Source organism: Procambarus clarkii, chromosome 64 (assembly GCF_040958095.1).
Source record: "Procambarus clarkii isolate CNS0578487 chromosome 64, FALCON_Pclarkii_2.0, whole genome shotgun sequence".
Lineage (NCBI taxonomy): Eukaryota > Metazoa > Arthropoda > Malacostraca > Decapoda > Cambaridae > Procambarus > Procambarus clarkii.
Window position 1 is genome coordinate 4,055,883 of NC_091213.1, and position 18,305 is coordinate 4,074,187.

The 18,305-nt window shown below is 39.0% G+C and overlaps 1 protein-coding gene across 11 annotated transcripts in view; it reads left to right on the top strand.

Annotated features, from left to right (window-relative positions):
* Window positions 1-18,305, top strand: part of RhoGAP93B (MyTH4 and RhoGAP_KIAA1688 domain-containing protein RhoGAP93B) — a 192,291-nt gene that overhangs the window by 161,836 nt on the left and 12,150 nt on the right. For 7 of the 11 annotated variants that reach the window (XM_069309081.1, XM_069309082.1, XM_069309089.1 and 4 more), the window contains 6 exons: window positions 6,060-7,560; window positions 9,582-9,712; window positions 11,337-11,427; window positions 13,692-13,954; window positions 16,185-16,316; window positions 17,745-17,945. In XM_069309081.1, the coding sequence (XP_069165182.1) occupies window positions 6,060-7,560; window positions 9,582-9,712; window positions 11,337-11,427; window positions 13,692-13,954; window positions 16,185-16,316; window positions 17,745-17,945 (2,319 nt within the window). The remainder of the gene's footprint in view (window positions 1-6,059; window positions 7,561-9,581; window positions 9,713-11,336; window positions 11,428-13,691; window positions 13,955-16,184; window positions 16,317-17,744; window positions 17,946-18,305) is intronic. The other 4 variants (XM_069309086.1, XM_069309091.1, XM_069309087.1 and 1 more) reach the window with 1 other exon arrangement.

Sequence of the window (18,305 nt, forward strand, 5' to 3'; positions counted from 1 at the left end):
ACATGCTTATCTTTTTATTGCTAGGTTTATTATTAAGACTGTAACATAAGATATTTCCAGATCTTTGAATCAATGTATATTTTATACTTTATGGTTATAAAATGATACAATACTGTATAATTATGGATATATATAATTGTTAATGATCTTGAATGTACACATTTTTGAATGTAGATTTATTTGAACGTGAAACGTTTATTTCAGCAAAAAATAATGATTTCTTGTTGCAATGATTTTGATGAATTGAGCTGAATGCTTGATGCTGAATTGCACTTGATTGCAGTTGTTCATGACCCTGGCAAATGGTGTGCTCTGTTTTGCTCACTTTCATGTTTTCTCATACATAATCATCTGTAATCAGTGTTAAGCCACACTATGTACTCCAGCAAGTGTGTGTATTTATGGTATTACACATTACAATGTACACCATGATGTGTGTGAAAGTTTACAGTATTACACATTACAATGTAGATCACTGAGTACATGAGAAGCAGTCAGTCTCTTGGGCTTAAATTTTGGTCTTCCTAGGTTATAGTGATGGTCTTCCTAGGTTATAGTGATGGTCTTCCTAGGTTATAGTGATGGTCATCCTAGGTTATAGTGATGGTCATCCTAGGTTATAGTGATGGTCATCCTAGGTTATAGTGATGGTCATCCTAGGTTATAGTGATGGTCATCCTAGGTTATAGTGATGGTCATCCTAGGTTATAGTGATGGTCATCCTAGGTTATAGTGATGGTCATCCTAGGTTATAGTGATGGTCATCCTAGGTTATAGTGGTCAAAAGGCTATTGTGGTTGCCACCATATTGTGGCAAACAATTAGCAAAATGCTTCTATTTTTAGGTTGACAAATAGTAAAACTTGGGCAGTTTTTAAGCTAAATGATTTGTAAATAACGTCTAGCATCTTTGTTATGGCATCATTACTGTCATGGTCGCTTCGGTGTCTTACGGCACATTGACCGAGCTTTAGAATGGTGTGGTTAGAGTAAAGCTGCCTACATTTTGTTTTCATATGTAGATGTTAATGCAGGATTGTGTTTTATGCCTCATTGCATTATGCAGATTCAGAGATAGAAGGTTAAGCACATTTGTATAAGGTTTTGAGACACAGTACTGTGTGATTATGAAATTCATTCAAGTCTGGCTTCCATACATGTTAAATTATTGTGAATTACAAGCCGTTTGGTTTTTATTTATTCATTGTTGCACATCTTCAAGCATTATGGACTTTATTATATACTAAATTATGTTTATCTGAATTTTCCCGAGGTCCACTGTTTCTAGTGGCCTTGACGGGAACAAGAAGCCGGCTGCTTGTTGAAGGCCCTTCCTTTATTCCTGAGGATTTTTTAGCTAAATTTTTACTTTAAATATTTGCTTGGCATTTACAGCTTCAGTGGGTAGGCAATTCCATGGGTTTATTACCCTATGGATGGAAAAATCTCCTATCTTCTGTCCTACATTGTGGCTTGATACCTGGTTGATGGGGTTCTGGGAGTTCTTCTACTCCCCAAGCCCGGCCTGAGGCCAGGCTCAACTTGAGAGAGTTTGGTCCAATAGGCTGTTACTTAGAGCACCCCGCAGGCCCACATACCCACCACAGCCCAGTTGGTCCGGCACTCCTTGGAGGAAACAATCTAGTTTCCTCTTGAAGATGTCCACGGTTGTTCCGGCAATATTTCTTATGCTCGCTGGGAGGGTGTTGAACAAACGCGAACCTCTGATGTTTATACAGTGCTCTCTGATTGTGCCTATGGCAACTCTGCTTTTCACTGGTTCAATCCTGCATTTTCTTCCATATCATTCACTCCACTACGTTGTTATTTTTCTGTGTAGATTTGGTACTTGGCCCTCCAGTATCTTCCATGTGTATATTATTTCTCTCTCTCGTCTCCTTTCTAGTGAGTACATTTGGAGGGCTTGTTGAGCTGTTGTATGCACTTTATACAACATTTTAAAGAAGTGATCTGGATTAATATCTTCTAATTTGTTTAGTATTTTAAAGATCTCTATGAGATCAGCCCTATAATGTCTGGTGTGCAGTCCTGAGGCCCACAACTGTTCCTGGTATGAGAGTTGTCTTCCTTCTTGGATACAGTACTCTAGATGAGGCACACTAGAGACTTGTACAGCTGAATAATCACTTTATTTTCATTTAAGTCAAAGGTTCTTTTCATTATTTTTATAGTTTAGTTTGCTTTTTCTGGGAGGGCTTCTCCTTTGGAAGCTTCCTATTGCCAACAAACCTGAATAGCTAATATAGATATATTAAATCACACCAGGCCCTTGCTACTGGGAACCAGAGGCCAAAACCTGGCCCCCATCTAAAGGGGACCTCCCTCATACAGTGAGTATGAGGAGGATACTTTCATATCAAGGCTATCAGGAGGATGAAACAAAACAGATTACAACAAGGTCAAAAATCACAGAAAATAAGACCCCCCAAAATGCTCTGGCCAATTGTGAGGCAGTTTACCCACTAGCAGCAGCTGCTCTCCAACAGGTTGCTAGGCACCCAGCTAATGGATCTGCCCACCTAACATTGGGGGGCAGAAGTGGGTGGGGGATAGATTCCTGGGGTGGTTGTGGGCCAGAAGGGGGTTGAGGATAGGTGCAGGGATTGGGGGGGGGGTTCAGCAATGGGGTGGTATTGATGGTTGGGCTGGAGTAGGTGGATGGTGGTGGCGACAGATGGGCATGAGGTGGTTAGGGATTGGTGCAGGGGTGGGTGGGAGTGATGATGGGGAGGGGGGAAGAATTGGGTTGGTGCTTGTGTGTGGATGAAAAGTTGCAGAGACAGATGGCCACACTTATATGTCAGAGCTTGTGGTTAATACAATGTGTATTCTAATTAGTATATGAGAGTGTTAAGGTTGATAGTATCTTTGGGAGAATGTACCAAACATATTTATCCCTATTAACATATCTACTTCACTGTACTAATATGAATGTATTATATGTAACCATATAGGTGTAGTTACAAGATGAGAGCTATGCTCATGGCATCCCATCTTCCATACAGGGGCCTCGTAGTCTGGTGGATAGCGCGCAGGACTCATTATTCTGTGGCGCGGGTTCGATTCCCGCACGAGGCAGAAACAAATGGGCAAAGTTTCTTTCACCCTGAATGCCCCTGTTACCTAGCAGTAAATAGGTACCTGGGTGTTAGTCAGCTGTCACGGGCTGCTTCCTGGGGGTGGAGGCCTGGTCGAGGACCGGGCCGCGGGGACACTAAAGCCCCGAAATCATCTCAAGATAACCTCAAGATATAACCTCCATATAATCTTTGTCATATGATGTTTTAACATTTTGACATCTACTACCACTCTTCAGTTATTCCAGTGGTCCACAACTATTTACAAAACGATAACTTTCACTTTTTTTCGGGCACATTTGTTTCCTTAACTTGAATCTATGGCCTCTTGTTCCTACAGTTGCAGGTTTCAAAATTTCCTCCTTGTCAACGTTGTTAGTTTCTGTCCCTATTTTGTATATGGTGATCATGTCATATCTAAAGTCAAAGTTACTTAACAAGCCAATTTTTTTTAAATATTAAAAACTTTTAAAACATTTTCTCCTATCGTATGGAATGATAAAGTTTATCATTGTCCTGTATTATATATGATTGACTAAAACAAAACAAAATCCACAACTAATACTGTATTGAAATTTGACCAAACCTAGCCTAACTTCAGCATAAGAATATGAATTACAGAATGAGTTATTATAATAATAGTTAGGAATGAATCGGTTTTGAAAAAAAAAATTGAAAATAAACAAAAAGTTACTTGCTTGTTAAGCAAATTGGGCCTTATATATTAGGCCTAGTAGTGTGGTTCTGGCTATTAGGTATGCTAATCATATTGCTTCTTGCCTTTTATCTACCAGCTTTGGCATATTTAATGCCTCCAAGCATCTCTCCTTATATCTAGTTCCAGAACCCTAGTATGATCTGTGTTTGAGAGGAGAGCAGAGACTTCTATCTTGAGGTGATCATGTGGTGACAGTTTACTATTCAGAACCACCCCTAGATTTCTTTGTCAAAGTTCCTTATTGTCCTTTTCTTGTAATTTATACGTTGTATGTGGCCTGTTTTGTCCTATTCCACATTTCATTATGTGGCATGCATATGTAAGTGTAGCTACAAGATGAGAGAGATGCTCATGGTGTTCCATCTTCCCTATAATCTTTATCATATGACTCTTTGGTGGATGCCAAAACCATCATGTTGTTGTTGTGGTAGATTCGCTACCTGGAACAAAAAGTGTGAAGTAGCATGGGCTATGGTGAGCCCGTGCAAAACCATCAGTTGTTTCACTTTCCCACTTAAATTGTTCCAGTTGTCTCCAACCTTTTTTTTTTTTTTTTGTAAATAGAGAACTTTTGGATATCTTTTCTGTACTTTTTGAGCTTGAGTCTGTGGCTCCTTGTTCTAGAATCTAGATTTCCATGGTGACAGTTTATTATTCAGATTGACCGCCCTAGTTTGATCTCATTCTGTCCAAGTTCTTTATTGTCTCTACACATAACTTGTACATTTGATGTGGCCTGTTTTCCTCTATTCCACATTTCATTATGTGAAAGTTGTTTACATTAAATTCCATCTGCCATATATTGTTCCATTCACTTATTTTGTCTAGCTTATTTTGAGCGGGCATGACAGTCTTCCAAGTCTTTTACTCAGTAACTTAGTATCACCTATAAGCATATTCATCGGGGGTCGGGAGCCGGTCGGCCGAGGTCGGGAGCCGGTCGGCCGAGCGGACAGCACGCTGGACTTGTGATCCTGTGGTCTTGGGTTCGATCCCAGGCGCCGGCGAGAAACATTGGGCAGAGTTTCTTTCACCCTATGCCCCTGTTACCTAGCAGTAAAATAGGTACCTGGGTGTTAGTCAGCTGTCACGGGCTGCTTCCTGGGGGTGGAGGCCTGGTCGAGGACCGGGCCGCGGGGACACTAAAAAAAGCCCCGAAATCATCTCAAGATAAATCAAGATCTCAAGATAAATCATGTAATTCTGAATGCTCTCTCTATATAGACAAAGAACATTACTCGTGCATAAACTGAACCTTGGGGTACTCTCCACTAGTGACATTTCTGCTCTCTGATACCAACGAGGAGGCGACAAACCACACGGCACCTCGGATGCATTTCCGACGGTTCCTTTCATATAAAAGGGGTGACGCCGAGGAAAATAAGACTCGCGTCCCTACCTAAACAAACTCAGCCTCTGATCACTGCTTTTATTTTTCTGTCCGTTAGAAAATTGATCATCCAAGTTGGTAGTTTGCCTTCAACTTCCTCCAGTGTGTGTGTGTGTGAGACTGTTAAAAGCCACCTTTAGGTCCTGGTAGATGCAGTCAGGTTAACTACATTTTCATGCAAGATCTCTGTGGCTCTGTTGTAAAAGCTTAGATGATGATTTGTTTTTATGTAGGACCTTCCCATTCTAAAACCGTACTGTATGTTATGTTTTTGTTTCCAGGTACTGTACTTAACCCATTTTAATTATTTTTTTAGTGATTTTATTACCATGCTTATCAGTAACATAGGTCTAAGTTGGAGGGGTCTCTTCTGTTTCAATTTTTATAGACAAACTATGTCTTTTTCCACATGTCTATGAGGTTCTCTGTTTGTAAGAATGTAAAGTAATATATGGTGAGGCACTAATCTAGTTTGCACATTTTCTTAGCACCTAATGTGAGATTTCATCTAGCTTAAGTAGCTTTATTTGTGCTTAGTTCCCTAAACTATTTTTGTCTTTAAATACTTCTAGGTTCTCTACATTGTGTTCAATTTTTTTTATTTTGTCTCATTCTCTGAAAATCTCACTTCACACAAACATACTTTGGAACTGCTCATTTAGTGTTTCACACATTTCTTTTTCAGTCTTTGTGAATCTATCTCCCATCTTTGAATTTTATCTTTTACTTGCAATGTGTGTGTATGTGTGATTACCCAAGTGTGTGTGTGTGTGTGTGTGTAGTATATAATAATGTTATTTGTGAGACATTTAAGAAATGTAATTATTACAAGCATTGTTTATAATGTTTGCAGGAATCTGGGAGATCGAGTGACAGTTCCATGTCTCAAAGCCGCACCTCTCTGGAAAATTCTGGGTATCGGCTATTGGAGTCACCTCGGGGTGGACCAGGCTCAAGGGATTCAAAACGTGGTGGATCAGCTAATAGTCGGGGTATTGGAGAGAGGCGAAGTAAAGATAAAGATCCAGTTTCTCCTCGTTCCCCAGACTCTGTGTCATCCCATTCATCCCCTACACACCCACAACAGGGTGCACCAACAACTCCATCTTCTCATCGTCGTGCTCATACCGATACACATGACCCATCTTCTACTAAATATAAGGTTATTCCTCAACATGACTTTTCACACTTACAAATAGCTAAACAGCGCAGCTTTGATGTTTCTAATTATCCAAAGCGCTCAGAGCTAAACCTAGACCGACCAAGAGAAATGGCTCTCTCTCGCAGTTACAGTTTTATGTCTAGGCCACGCTACCATGATGAAGATGGAATGCATGAGCGTTTTTTAATTGGTGCTATGAGATCAGTAGAGTCGACACCACAACCTCGGCGACGCCAAAAAGGTTTGGATGTAGTGGCTGGAAGTCCCGACTCTCTTGGTTCACATGGTTACCTTAATTATCGCCAAAGATCTGACAGCTCAGGCTTAGAAAGCCTTGCTACTCCAATGATGCACCGCAAGCAACGCTCTCTTGAATCTGGGAAGTCAAGGTTGAAAATGGATATACGATCCAGTAACAGTGCACACACCAGACTTGTTACATCAGATTCTAGTCCAAGTCCTCCTAGTCCCAAACATGAGTTTTTACCCTTCAACTTTGACTCTCCTCGAGGTCAAGACAGCGGAGCATCTACTTTAACTGACAAAGACACAAGGTCTAACTATGGTCGTGGCTCTGCAGACAGCTCCCCTCACTCTCAGGTTGACTCGGGGCTGGTCTCTGGAACAACAGGAAGTAGAGGATCTGTTGATAGTAATTCTCGACGAACTGACTCTCACCAGGCAACAGTTGACAAAGAATCTTCAAAGGATCCTGCAGTTGAAAATTCCAATAAAGCATCCTCAGTCAAGAGTGGTAGCGATCGCGATGGGCGCCGCTGCAATCATCGTCGTCACCACCACTGCAGTAAACATCGCGGAACTACAGCCACCAGTACCAACACAACAAATGCCACTGCTGCCACCACTGACAGTGATCGCAGTGACACTTTACAGAGTAGCAGCAGTTCTCAACATCTGGTCCACACAGGGAGCAATAACAGTCAGAATCACAATTCTAGCTCAGGCAGCAGCAGTACTGCAAAACAAACAAGCCCCAATAATAGCAAACAACTGAGTCCTAATAACGGAGGGAGTAGCAACACTAAGCAGCCAAGTCCCATCAGCGTGTGCAACACAGGGAAGCAAGACAGTAGCCCGCAACACCATGATTTGACTCATTTATATTCCAATTTGGACTATGTGTACGAGCAGCCAGTTTACCAGTACATTATGGAACAAGCAAAACTTACAGGTTAGAGCATGTTTGTTTAAATAGTTACATAGTATATGTTGTACTTCTTTTAGTCATTATAACGTTACTTAAAATCAAATTAGTTTACCTATAATCTATAATGGATTTTTCAAAATAATTATTTGAGCCTATTTGATATTATATTTAACACTAACACAGTGAATTTTGTTATGTATTATTAAGAGTTAATTTCCATGTACTGTGCTTAGACTCATTCACTTTTATGACAAATGCAAATTAGATACTTTCCTAATTCACATTATATGAATAAATACCCCAATCCACACACACACGAGATGAAAGTGATGATGTTTTGGTCTGTTCTGAACCCTTGTCAAGTCCATACAAGACAGGCTGAAATTGTCACTTTTATTTATGTACATGTTGGGTTATTTGTTTCACTGTCACTTATGTGAAAAAATGTCCCAAAGTGACATTTATGATATTGTTTCAAAGAGCATCTATTTTGGCAACTACTCCTTGGATGTCACTATTGGACTCGTTATCTAGTAATAGTGTTGCAAATTATACAAGATTCATTTGACAGAGGTGTACACATGGACTAAACATAACACTTTTCTTCTTTATACCTAACTCCTCCTTTATACCTAATTCCTTTCTTTATACCTAACTCCTTCCTTCTTGGCACCCAACCCTTTCCTTCTTGATATCTAACCGAGTCTCATTGTGTGACTTGCTATATTTTGTCAATCTGTGGGCAAACTTCCATTCAAAGTTTGTGCACTTTTTCCCGTTTATTTATCGGCTTCTTGAGATGTATACTGCAATTTGGGTCTCACAAAGGCCGTAAACAATTTCTTTAATATTTTCACTCTGGTGTCGGTGCTTCCAAGCTGGTGGTGGTGGTGGTTGAAGACAGTGACTTGGCAAGCCAACTAGTAGCCAATGAGAGGACTGTTTGGCAGTCCCCATGATGACAAATAGGACTTGTCAGAGCTTTGAATTGACATGAATATACTTTCAAAGAGTTCGTTCTGGACTGAATATTCTCTTGTGTGTCTAGCAAAAAATATAATCCAACAGGGACATTTGAAAATGTACCTAACTACTCTGGTCCAGAATGTCCACCGACCCCTGATTGGACACGCTTCTCTTCATTGGGCTGGTAGAATTGTGTTTTATAGAACAACTGAGTGGCTTACTCAAGAAAATTTTTCCATATACAGTACACTTGAAGCGCAACATTCCATAATATTTTTTGTATTTATTACAAAGTGGGGACTGATCCTCAGAACTACCCGAAGGTAACCTCATTAGGGTAACATGAGGGAATGTTGCCTCATTATTTGTTTCTGCATTCCCTTCCCTTCTGCAGTGGAAAAAATGGCTTTATTTTTGTACTTCTAGTTTGTTATAGTAATAACTTTTCCTCTTCTGTAATTTCTAAAACAACAACTCTTCACACATCATTCCATTACCACACTGCACATCCACTCTGGCATCAAAGCTATACCATATTTGTTGGATCATCTTAGTGAATGTACCAACACCAAACTGACTAGTGCCTGTTATTATAAATAAGTGTATGATAAATAATATCAATAGTACAGGTCCAGAAGGCCTTGGATCTGTTATCCTGGAACTCTCAGAATTTGTCACCACACCTGTGGCCCTCTGCCGCAAATCTGTCATAAGTGATAGAAAAAAATCTACACAGTACAGCTTAGTACTTGTCATTAAGATTTGAATGTTAATAAATAGATAATGTAACCCACATGTAAGAAGGAAGTTAGTGACATTGTTTAGGTATATCTTAGACCTTGATTAAGGTGTGACATGTCATGACTTTATCAAGTGTCCAGGATAGACACCCATTGTCATCACTTTCCTATAATTTCTAATGTGTGGGTTAGTTGTTACATTACTGTGCCTTATTCTCGGAGTAAACCGAGTTTATATTACAGAATATTTAATACATTTAAACTTAAAAGGATGATGTATGAGTTTCTAGAACTGGCAGTGTTATGCTCAACATCTCTCTCTCTCTCTTTCTCCATCAGGCTACAGACTTGGAGACCCACTTTATGAAGATGCAGATTCCTTGCACAGTGATGATTCTGGTGGCCAGCATGATGATAGTGATGAATTTGCAGATGATGAAGGAATGTCTAATGCCGATTCCTCTTCACAGGTAAAAATCACACTTAAAACATACTTAAAAAACATATTTAAGTATTTGTTTTAGCAAACAGTACTCTTAACATTGTGGTATGATTATGTACAATATTATGACAGTATTAACAAGATAGCGACTTATGAAATGATGGAAAAACAATAGATGGTGGTGATGTGCAAAAGGAGTGTGTAACAGTAGATGGGAAACTGGTACAACCTTGCTTACATTTCAGCCAAACAACTCTAAAAATAAATAACTAAGCAAAGTTTTATTGTAAATTTGACTTGTTTTTGTTCCTTAACACTATCGCGCACAGTTCGTGCGCATCACAGAAATGACGTCATGCACTGTTCGGTGCAGGCAAGCGTGCGGCGACACAGAAAAGTGTATACTTGTTTCAGTTTTCTCACCTTAATTCTCGTGCTACATCGTTTGTTTTGGTATCATTGTGTTTACAATAGAATTCTCTACAGGGGTATATGCATATAAGGTCTAAAAGCCCGGTGTGACTCCCCACAGCAAAGCCCGAAGTCGGCCAAGTTACCCGGTGGGGGAGCCGGTCGGCCGAGCGGACAGCACGCTGGACTTGTGATCCTGTGGTCCTGGGTTCGATCCCAGGCGCCGGCGAGAAACAATGGGCAGAGTTTCTTTCACCCTATGCCCCTGTTACCTAGCAGTAAAATAGGTACCTGGGTGTTAGTCAGCTGTCACGGGCTGCTTCCTGGGGGGTGGAGGCCTGGTCGAGGACCGGGCCGCGGGGACACTAAAAGCCCCGAAATCATCTCAAGATAACCCCAAGATAACCCGTGAACGAGCACCAATTGGCACACCTGCAGACTAATTTATATACTCGTTCAGTTTGATAACAAATTTTCATGTTACGTGTTTCATTTTGGTATCAAATTGTTCACAAAATAAAGGCGCGTATTTTAAAACTAGTCCCATAATAATAGAACAATAAATGGAATTTTAAAAAATATTTTAACTTTTGGATGCTCATCACCACAAAATTATTTATATATTACCAGTGTTCTGAAACCAATTTTCGTGTTATGTCTTTTATTTTGATATCCAATTGTTCGCAATATAAAGGCACATATTTTAAAACTAGTCCCATAGTAATAGAACAATAAATGAAATTTTAGAAAATATTTTAAAATTTGGACTACAAAAGTATTTATCTTCTTTCTGACATCAATTTTTGTGTCACATCCTTCATTTTGCTATCAAATTGTTCACAATATAAAGATGCGTATTTTAAAACTAGTCCCATAATAATAGAACAATAAATGAAATTTTAACAAATATTTTAACTTTTGGACACTTTTTGGACACTAATGCATACATTGCTTCTTACCAAACTTCTAAAACACGGGTATTGTTTGGGTGAATCACTATTCTCTTATCCATATCTCCTCTATATTACATGCAAATCCATGCCTTTTTTGGATAGACTTTACACAAATATAAGTATCTTAAAAACACTTATCTGATTGGAAATACCTCAATCAGCTTCTTTTGTGATATTTCCAACTCTTTAATACCCCTATCTTTGCTGTCTAGTAATTAGTATGGTTCATGAGTCTATCAAGAGCCCTAAATTTTACTGACAATGAATTTATTTTATTTGGGTTTGCAGGAGTACCTTGAGGATGTTAATTACCTGGCGGACGATGAGATGTATGCTCAGTTTTTCACACCATATACTTGGAAAAATAAGAGCAAACCAGGTAAGAAAACATGTACTCTGTGTAATACAAAACTTCCATTGCCTGATTAGCTTTTATCAGAGGGTAGAAGGTAAATTTTTTACCTGAAAACTTAAGTAATTTAAAAATAAAAATTCCATATTAACTTTCAATTTAAACCCTTTGAATGCTGAATCTGCATTCTTCTGTAACTAGCTACTTCAGGCTATAGTTTACAGTTCTTCTATAACTATAAATTACAGCCTGAAGTGAAGTAATCAGTTACAGAATAACACAATTCAGTGGTCTGGTTTATCTGCTGGTTAGGGGGTTTGGTTCTTTTCCAGTTTGTTAGATTTGCCCTTTTGGTCAACTGAAGAATGTCCCAGTTGGCACCTTCTCAGTGTCTGTCTGACCTGGCTCCAGTCTGAAATGTCTTGCTAGCCTCTTCCTTGGTCAGCCTTCTTGCAGTTATGCCTTCATGCTCCAATTTGTGCTAGGGTGGTCTCTGCTTTTCAAGTGAGACCTTGTGCATTGTTTAGATTGTGTGATTTTTGCAACATGTAGTGTTTCTGCTGGGCCACAGCTGCCTGAGGGAGTTTGAACTCTGCTTCCTGTGGTAGTGGGACTATACATAAAGCATAGTTTTGCTCTGTCTCCTTCAAAGACCTTAAATACACTCTTTTCTTAGATGTCAGTATAAGAATTGTAAGGCAGTTTGATTAAGACCCAATGAGTGCTCTTGAAAGATTGTAATGGTTAATTTGATGTCTTACACTTGCTATACTGTACATATACTGTTACTGTACTGTATAACCGTATACTATGCTGTTAACTTTGTATAAGTGAGAGCACACTTGCCTTGCTGTATGCCATGTGAGATAATACCAACTCATCCCTATTTCAGTCATAAACCACCTAACGTGTAAAGTGCCTTTCAGTTTTCTGACACAAAAACCCTTAACCAGTCATAGTATACCCCCCAGCACAGTTACAATTGGTTGGTTGAGCCCCAGTGTAGGCCTATGGAAGTTTGGCATCAGTTCATGGAGGTTTAGCACTGATGTGCAGTTTCTAGGGAGTGACCACAGGCTATGGGTGCTTGAGCCCAGTGCCCACCTACACCAAAAGCTCTTGACATCAGTGCCAGCTAGGATCTCATCATTAAACATGAATAATTACTAACTAGCGGCCCACCAGCCTTCACGGGTTTTAATAATGGCCTTCACGGGTTTTAATAATGGCCTTCACGGGTTTTAATAATGGCCTTCACGGGTTTTAATAATGGCCTTCACGGGTTTTAATAATGGCCTTCACGGGTTTTAATAATGGCCTTCACGGGTTTTAATAATGGCCTTCACGGGTTTTAATAATGGCCTTCACGGGTTTTAATAATGGCCTTCATGGGTTTTAATAATGGCCTTCATGGGTTTTAATAATGGCCTTCACGGGTTTTAATAATGGCCTTCACAGGTTTTAATAATGGCCTTCACGGGTTTTAATAATGGCCTTCACGGGTTTTAATAATGGCCTTCACGGGTTTTAATAATGGCCTTCACAGGTTTTAATAATGGCCTTCACGGGTTTTAATAATGGCCTTCACGGGTTTTAATAATGATTTTCGAAGAGGAATGCTTCTTATTGACATTAAGCATATTGGCTTAAGAAGTCTGTCCTCAGTCGAGGCATTGATTATGCAGTTCCTCGTCATTTCCTATTCATTGAAATCTTTTCATTGTGATAAGTTATAGCAAAAACCACCATCTATCACACAAATACTAGTCTTATCTTCAAAATTGTTAGTCTTGTTTTGTGCTTCTATTGCAAATTTTGTGGTGCAATGTGTAATAATTTACAAATATAACAATAACATTTTAAAAATTTCTGTGTAGATACATATTCATTGTATGTTTTTAAGAAGTGATGATTTTGTGTCATTCATTTGATTATACAGTATTGCAAGTTGGACTTGGTGGTCAGATTCGGTGAGGTGGTAACTTCATACATATTATAATTTAATTACCGTTCTCAGACTTTATCATTTAATTACTTTGATATGGCAATTTTGCTCAAAAACAATCTTATATCCAGTGGGCATAATATCCAAGAATGACATTGGTTTAATGTTGAATCAGCATTAATTCAATATTTATTAATGATGTTGATTAACCATTGAATTGGCATTACTCTTGGGTATTGTGCCAACTGGGTAAGATAAGATATGGATGAGTATATCAATAAAGTATTTGGAAGAGTATAATATTTGTTCAATTCACTGGTATTATTGTGTCTTTTATATTACACAGAAGGAGAAGAAGACATTCCAGAGAGTAACAAGGTCTCAAGAATTTCGCCAGCTTCCTCGACTGCTCCCATAAGCAGTGGAGCGCCGGGAAGCTTGGTACAGATTTCAACTCCATCGGCACCGCGGCCAATCATCACCAACATCACTGCAACTCCAATGCCGCCAAATAGCCTACCACTGGATACGCAGCACGCATCACTGAGAAGAAAGAAGGATGCTCCGAATCATCAACCATTGTATTCTCCCATACTGGAGAAGGGCGAGGTTGGTCCATAACTCTCATTAACGTGATAATTGTTCTCCCATACTGGAGAAGGGCGAGGTTGGTCCATGACTCTCATTAACGTGATAATTGTTCTCCCATACTGGAGAAGGGCGAGGTTGGTCCATGACTCTCATTAACGTGATAAGTGTTCTCCCATACTGGAGAAGGGCGAGGTTGGTCCATGACTCTCAGTAACGTGATAATTGTTCTCCCATACTGGAGAAGGGCGAGGTTGGTCCATGACTCTCATTAACGTGATAAGTGTTCTCCCATACTGGAGAAGGGCGAGGTTGGTCCATGACTCTCAGTAACGTGATAAGTGTTTTCCCATACTGGAGAAGGGCGAGGTTGGTCCATGACTCTCAGTAACGTGATAAGTGTTCTCCCATACTGGAGAAGGGCGAGGTTGGTCCATGACTCATTAACGTGATAAGTGTTCTCCCATACTGGAGAAGGGCGAGGTTGGTCCATGACTCTCATTAACGTGATAAGTGTTAGGCTTGGGAAAGTGTGCATTTGTAAACTATGCAATTTACCGAGATGCTTAACAAGTTTGCTACTACATTAGTGATTAAATATTATATGTTTTTCATTATTGTATAGAGGAAACGAAGAATGGTAAGTACAGTAGCAATTTTATTATTGTTTAATATAATCTCACTATTTTCAGTATTGTGATAAGACAACTTGTAAATAACATTAGAGAATATGCTTGTCTATAATTTACTTAAGTATTAAGTACATTGCCATAATATTGTTCTGTATATATACATATATATATATAAAAGCAAAGAAACTCTAGAACACAAGAAGCACTTAGGAAATTGAGACTAAACTATTCTTACAATTATGAATTCAGTAATAAATATATGCACAGAGTGTATGATAAAGATGTGTAGGATATGGCATATGTATACGGTTTAGCATATGTGCAGGATAACAGTGAACTAAAAAAGATGTTATACAAAGAACAAAATTAATGCATAATTTAACTCAGGATTTGGAAGGAAGGAAATAAATGAGAGTACAAGGTGTAGAGGAGAGAGTGTACACAAACGTATAGATGATAGAGAGTGTGTACAAGGTATAAAGGATAGAGTGTACAAGGTATAGAGGATAGTGTGTGATTACAAGGTATAATATATATATATATATATATATATATATATATATATCTATATATATATATATATTTATATATATATATATATATATATATATATATATATATATATATATCTATATATATATATATATATATATATATATATATATATATATATATATATATATATATATATATATATATATATATATATATATATATGAGAGAGAGTGAGCGAGTGAGTGAGTGATTGATTACAGGGTATAGAAGGGAGAGAAAATAGTTGAACACAGTATTTTGATATAACAGAAGATCTTTCCGACTGTATTGACGTTACCTGATGTAATATTAAACAACTATCCCTGGCAATGCTACAGGCCCCTATCTGGACAGTTGAGGAGCATAGGTGCTTAAATCTGGTGCTGGTCTGGGGCAGCTTCCAGGTGGCCAGCTTGCAAAGATTTACTTTGTAGTGCACAATGAAATAAGAATGTGATGTATCCATTGGAAAATATTGAGGACTTGTGGATTCGTTCTGGTTGGAGAGTCCAGGAATGGGAGTTTGATTCCATTTCACAGATTCAATAGTTTTCCCCTCTACTTTGCAATATTTCTGAGGCTAAGTGTCACTTAAAGGAGGTCATTCAGGGTTGGACTAAGAAATATACAATGTTTCACTCCCCCCCCCCCAACTTAAGGCTTCACGAGTGCCTTTGCAAATATTCATGCAGCATTGGGGAGTGATCATCCTTGCTGGGCTATTGTTTAGTCATGCCCTAGTTAGAGTGGGATAATTACCTTAGGAAAAAACCTTAGGAAACCTTAGGAAAAATGGTTGGTGGGGGCCCAACAACCTTTCCAACCTTAGGAAAAATTGAGGGATATGCTCAGGATCAAAATTTTCACATGCACTGAAAGTTCTACATCGTCTCCAGGAATGAATTTTTGGGTAAAACTGGGATCCTACTGCACATATTTGTGAAATAAGCCTTTTGAGGTATTTAAAATTAAATAAACCATACTATGAAATGGGTGTAAAGAATAGGATACTTTTAACTATGTAAGCTTGCTTTACTTGTATATATATATTTTTGTATGTAATGTACTGTACTGTATGTTATCAGCTAAGTAACCGTGATGGCAGCAGCAGCAGTGGCCAGTTGGGCAACCGTCCATTGTCTATATCCATCCCCAATATGATGGACTCTGCCTTGACCACTAACCCCATCACTGGCTCCCTCCATCGCCCACCTCAGGCTAGTCACTATTATGTTACTATTATAAACTACATGCGAGACTGCATGTAGTTTCATGCAGTCTCGCTACGTTCTTGAGCAAATGGACTTTATAAAAGCAGTTTATCAATTTCTTTCCCCCATTCCCCAGGCCTGAATTCTTCAGATGTATTAAACGATACATCTGATAAGATAGCAGTAGATTACATACAATATTCTAAATTAAAACCATCTTGTAACTCAAATATTGTATATACATAATTACACAATAACGCTTTGACAGTGATCAGCTTCTATCTTGCACTTGCTTGCTAATTACCAGAGTGTGTGTGTGTGTGTGTGAACAAAGTTCAAAATAACAAATGGTTTCATTCCTAGACACACTGGAGGAGCCCCCGGTGGCTTCCCCCCTTCCCCACCACTGAGTCACATCAGACATAAGTCTTGTACAGTCTACTGGGGACCAGAGCCAGAACCTGGCCTTCCGTCTCACAGAGATGCATGGGAGTAGGGGGGAGGGGTTGTTATTGTTGTGATTACACTCAATTAACATCCAGAAAGTCAGTGAAGCAGTACTGGCAACTTTATAGTTCATAGAAAATGAAACGCTGAAACAGCCACATGACTGAAAATAATTCACTTGTAGCAGTCGGAAGTTTCCTTCAAGCTTGCTACTGGTGCTCGCTAGGCCTCCTAGCAAGGAGGCCTCGCTAGGAGGCCTTTCCTCTTCAATGCCATAAGTACTCAACATGGGCTTGATTCATCCATAGTTATTTTCACAATAGACACTCTTTCCTATTCCTAGGAGTTCTGTTTATTTGTAGATTAATGGTAATCGCTGTCATAATAGTCACCACTATGCACCATTATTCACTACCTTAACATAGTTCCACAGTCACTCGAATACTTATTCACGACCGTTACACCACCATTTGTTACTACAGTACTCACCCGTGCTCTACCGCTTGTTTCCACCACTGGTTACATGGTGACCCCTCTTGGTGTTTAATGAAAAATAACTTCACTGATATATAGTTCCCTCCCCTGGTACCTCAACACTGGTACATGGTATCCTTCATTGGTACCTACCCAAAGTTAACACTGTAATCCCTTGGAATTTCACTGGTAACACTATACTCTCTTGGTACTTGACTAGTAAGACTGTACTCCCTTAGTATTAACACTGTGGTCCCTTGGTACTTCACTGGCAACACTGTACACCTGTGATATTTCATTACACCACCTTGTTTATATCCTGAGATGTACAAAATAATAAGTAATCCTATAAAATGTTACATTTTACATCCAGTATGATTGTAGGGGGTGTTGGAATGTAAATATGCATGGGCAAAAATTAGAGTGCATGTCTAAGTATTTATTTTACATGAAAAGTACTGTAAATACACTCGTGATTAAAATATATTCTTAACCCTATGATATTTATTACAGGGTTTGACTGCACTTTCTCTTATGAAAAAGCCTCCCTCCGAGTCTGACTTTGAGCGATACAGCAGTACTGGTGGTGGTGGTGGTGGTGGCAGCGATGGTCATAATCTTATGGAGAAGTATGCTCAGGAAAATCTCAACATTCACACTCGTGGTCTTTTACGAAAAAAAGTTCCGGTTATAGATATGATTTCTTGGACAAAGGTACAGTATGTTTAAATGTTAGATTTTAGTGTGAATTTTGACATGTTGCTGTCCTTGTATAGGTGTATAATTTTATGTAGATCTAATGCATTTAAGAAGAAAATATTATAAATTTAAGATCCATTGTCAGGACAAACTGAATGAGTATACCTGGAGTATACCTGGAGAGAGTTTTGGGAGTTCTTCAACTCCTCGACTTGTGATATCTTGGTCCAACAGATTGTTTCTCGGAGAGGCCCGCAGGCTGCTCCAAGTACAGTAGTATGTAGTATGCAGTTAAGTATGTATGTGTAAGTGTGTATGTAGTGGGAAGCAGGGGAACTGAATTTGACAGGGAAATTTGTTTGAAGAAAAGTTGCA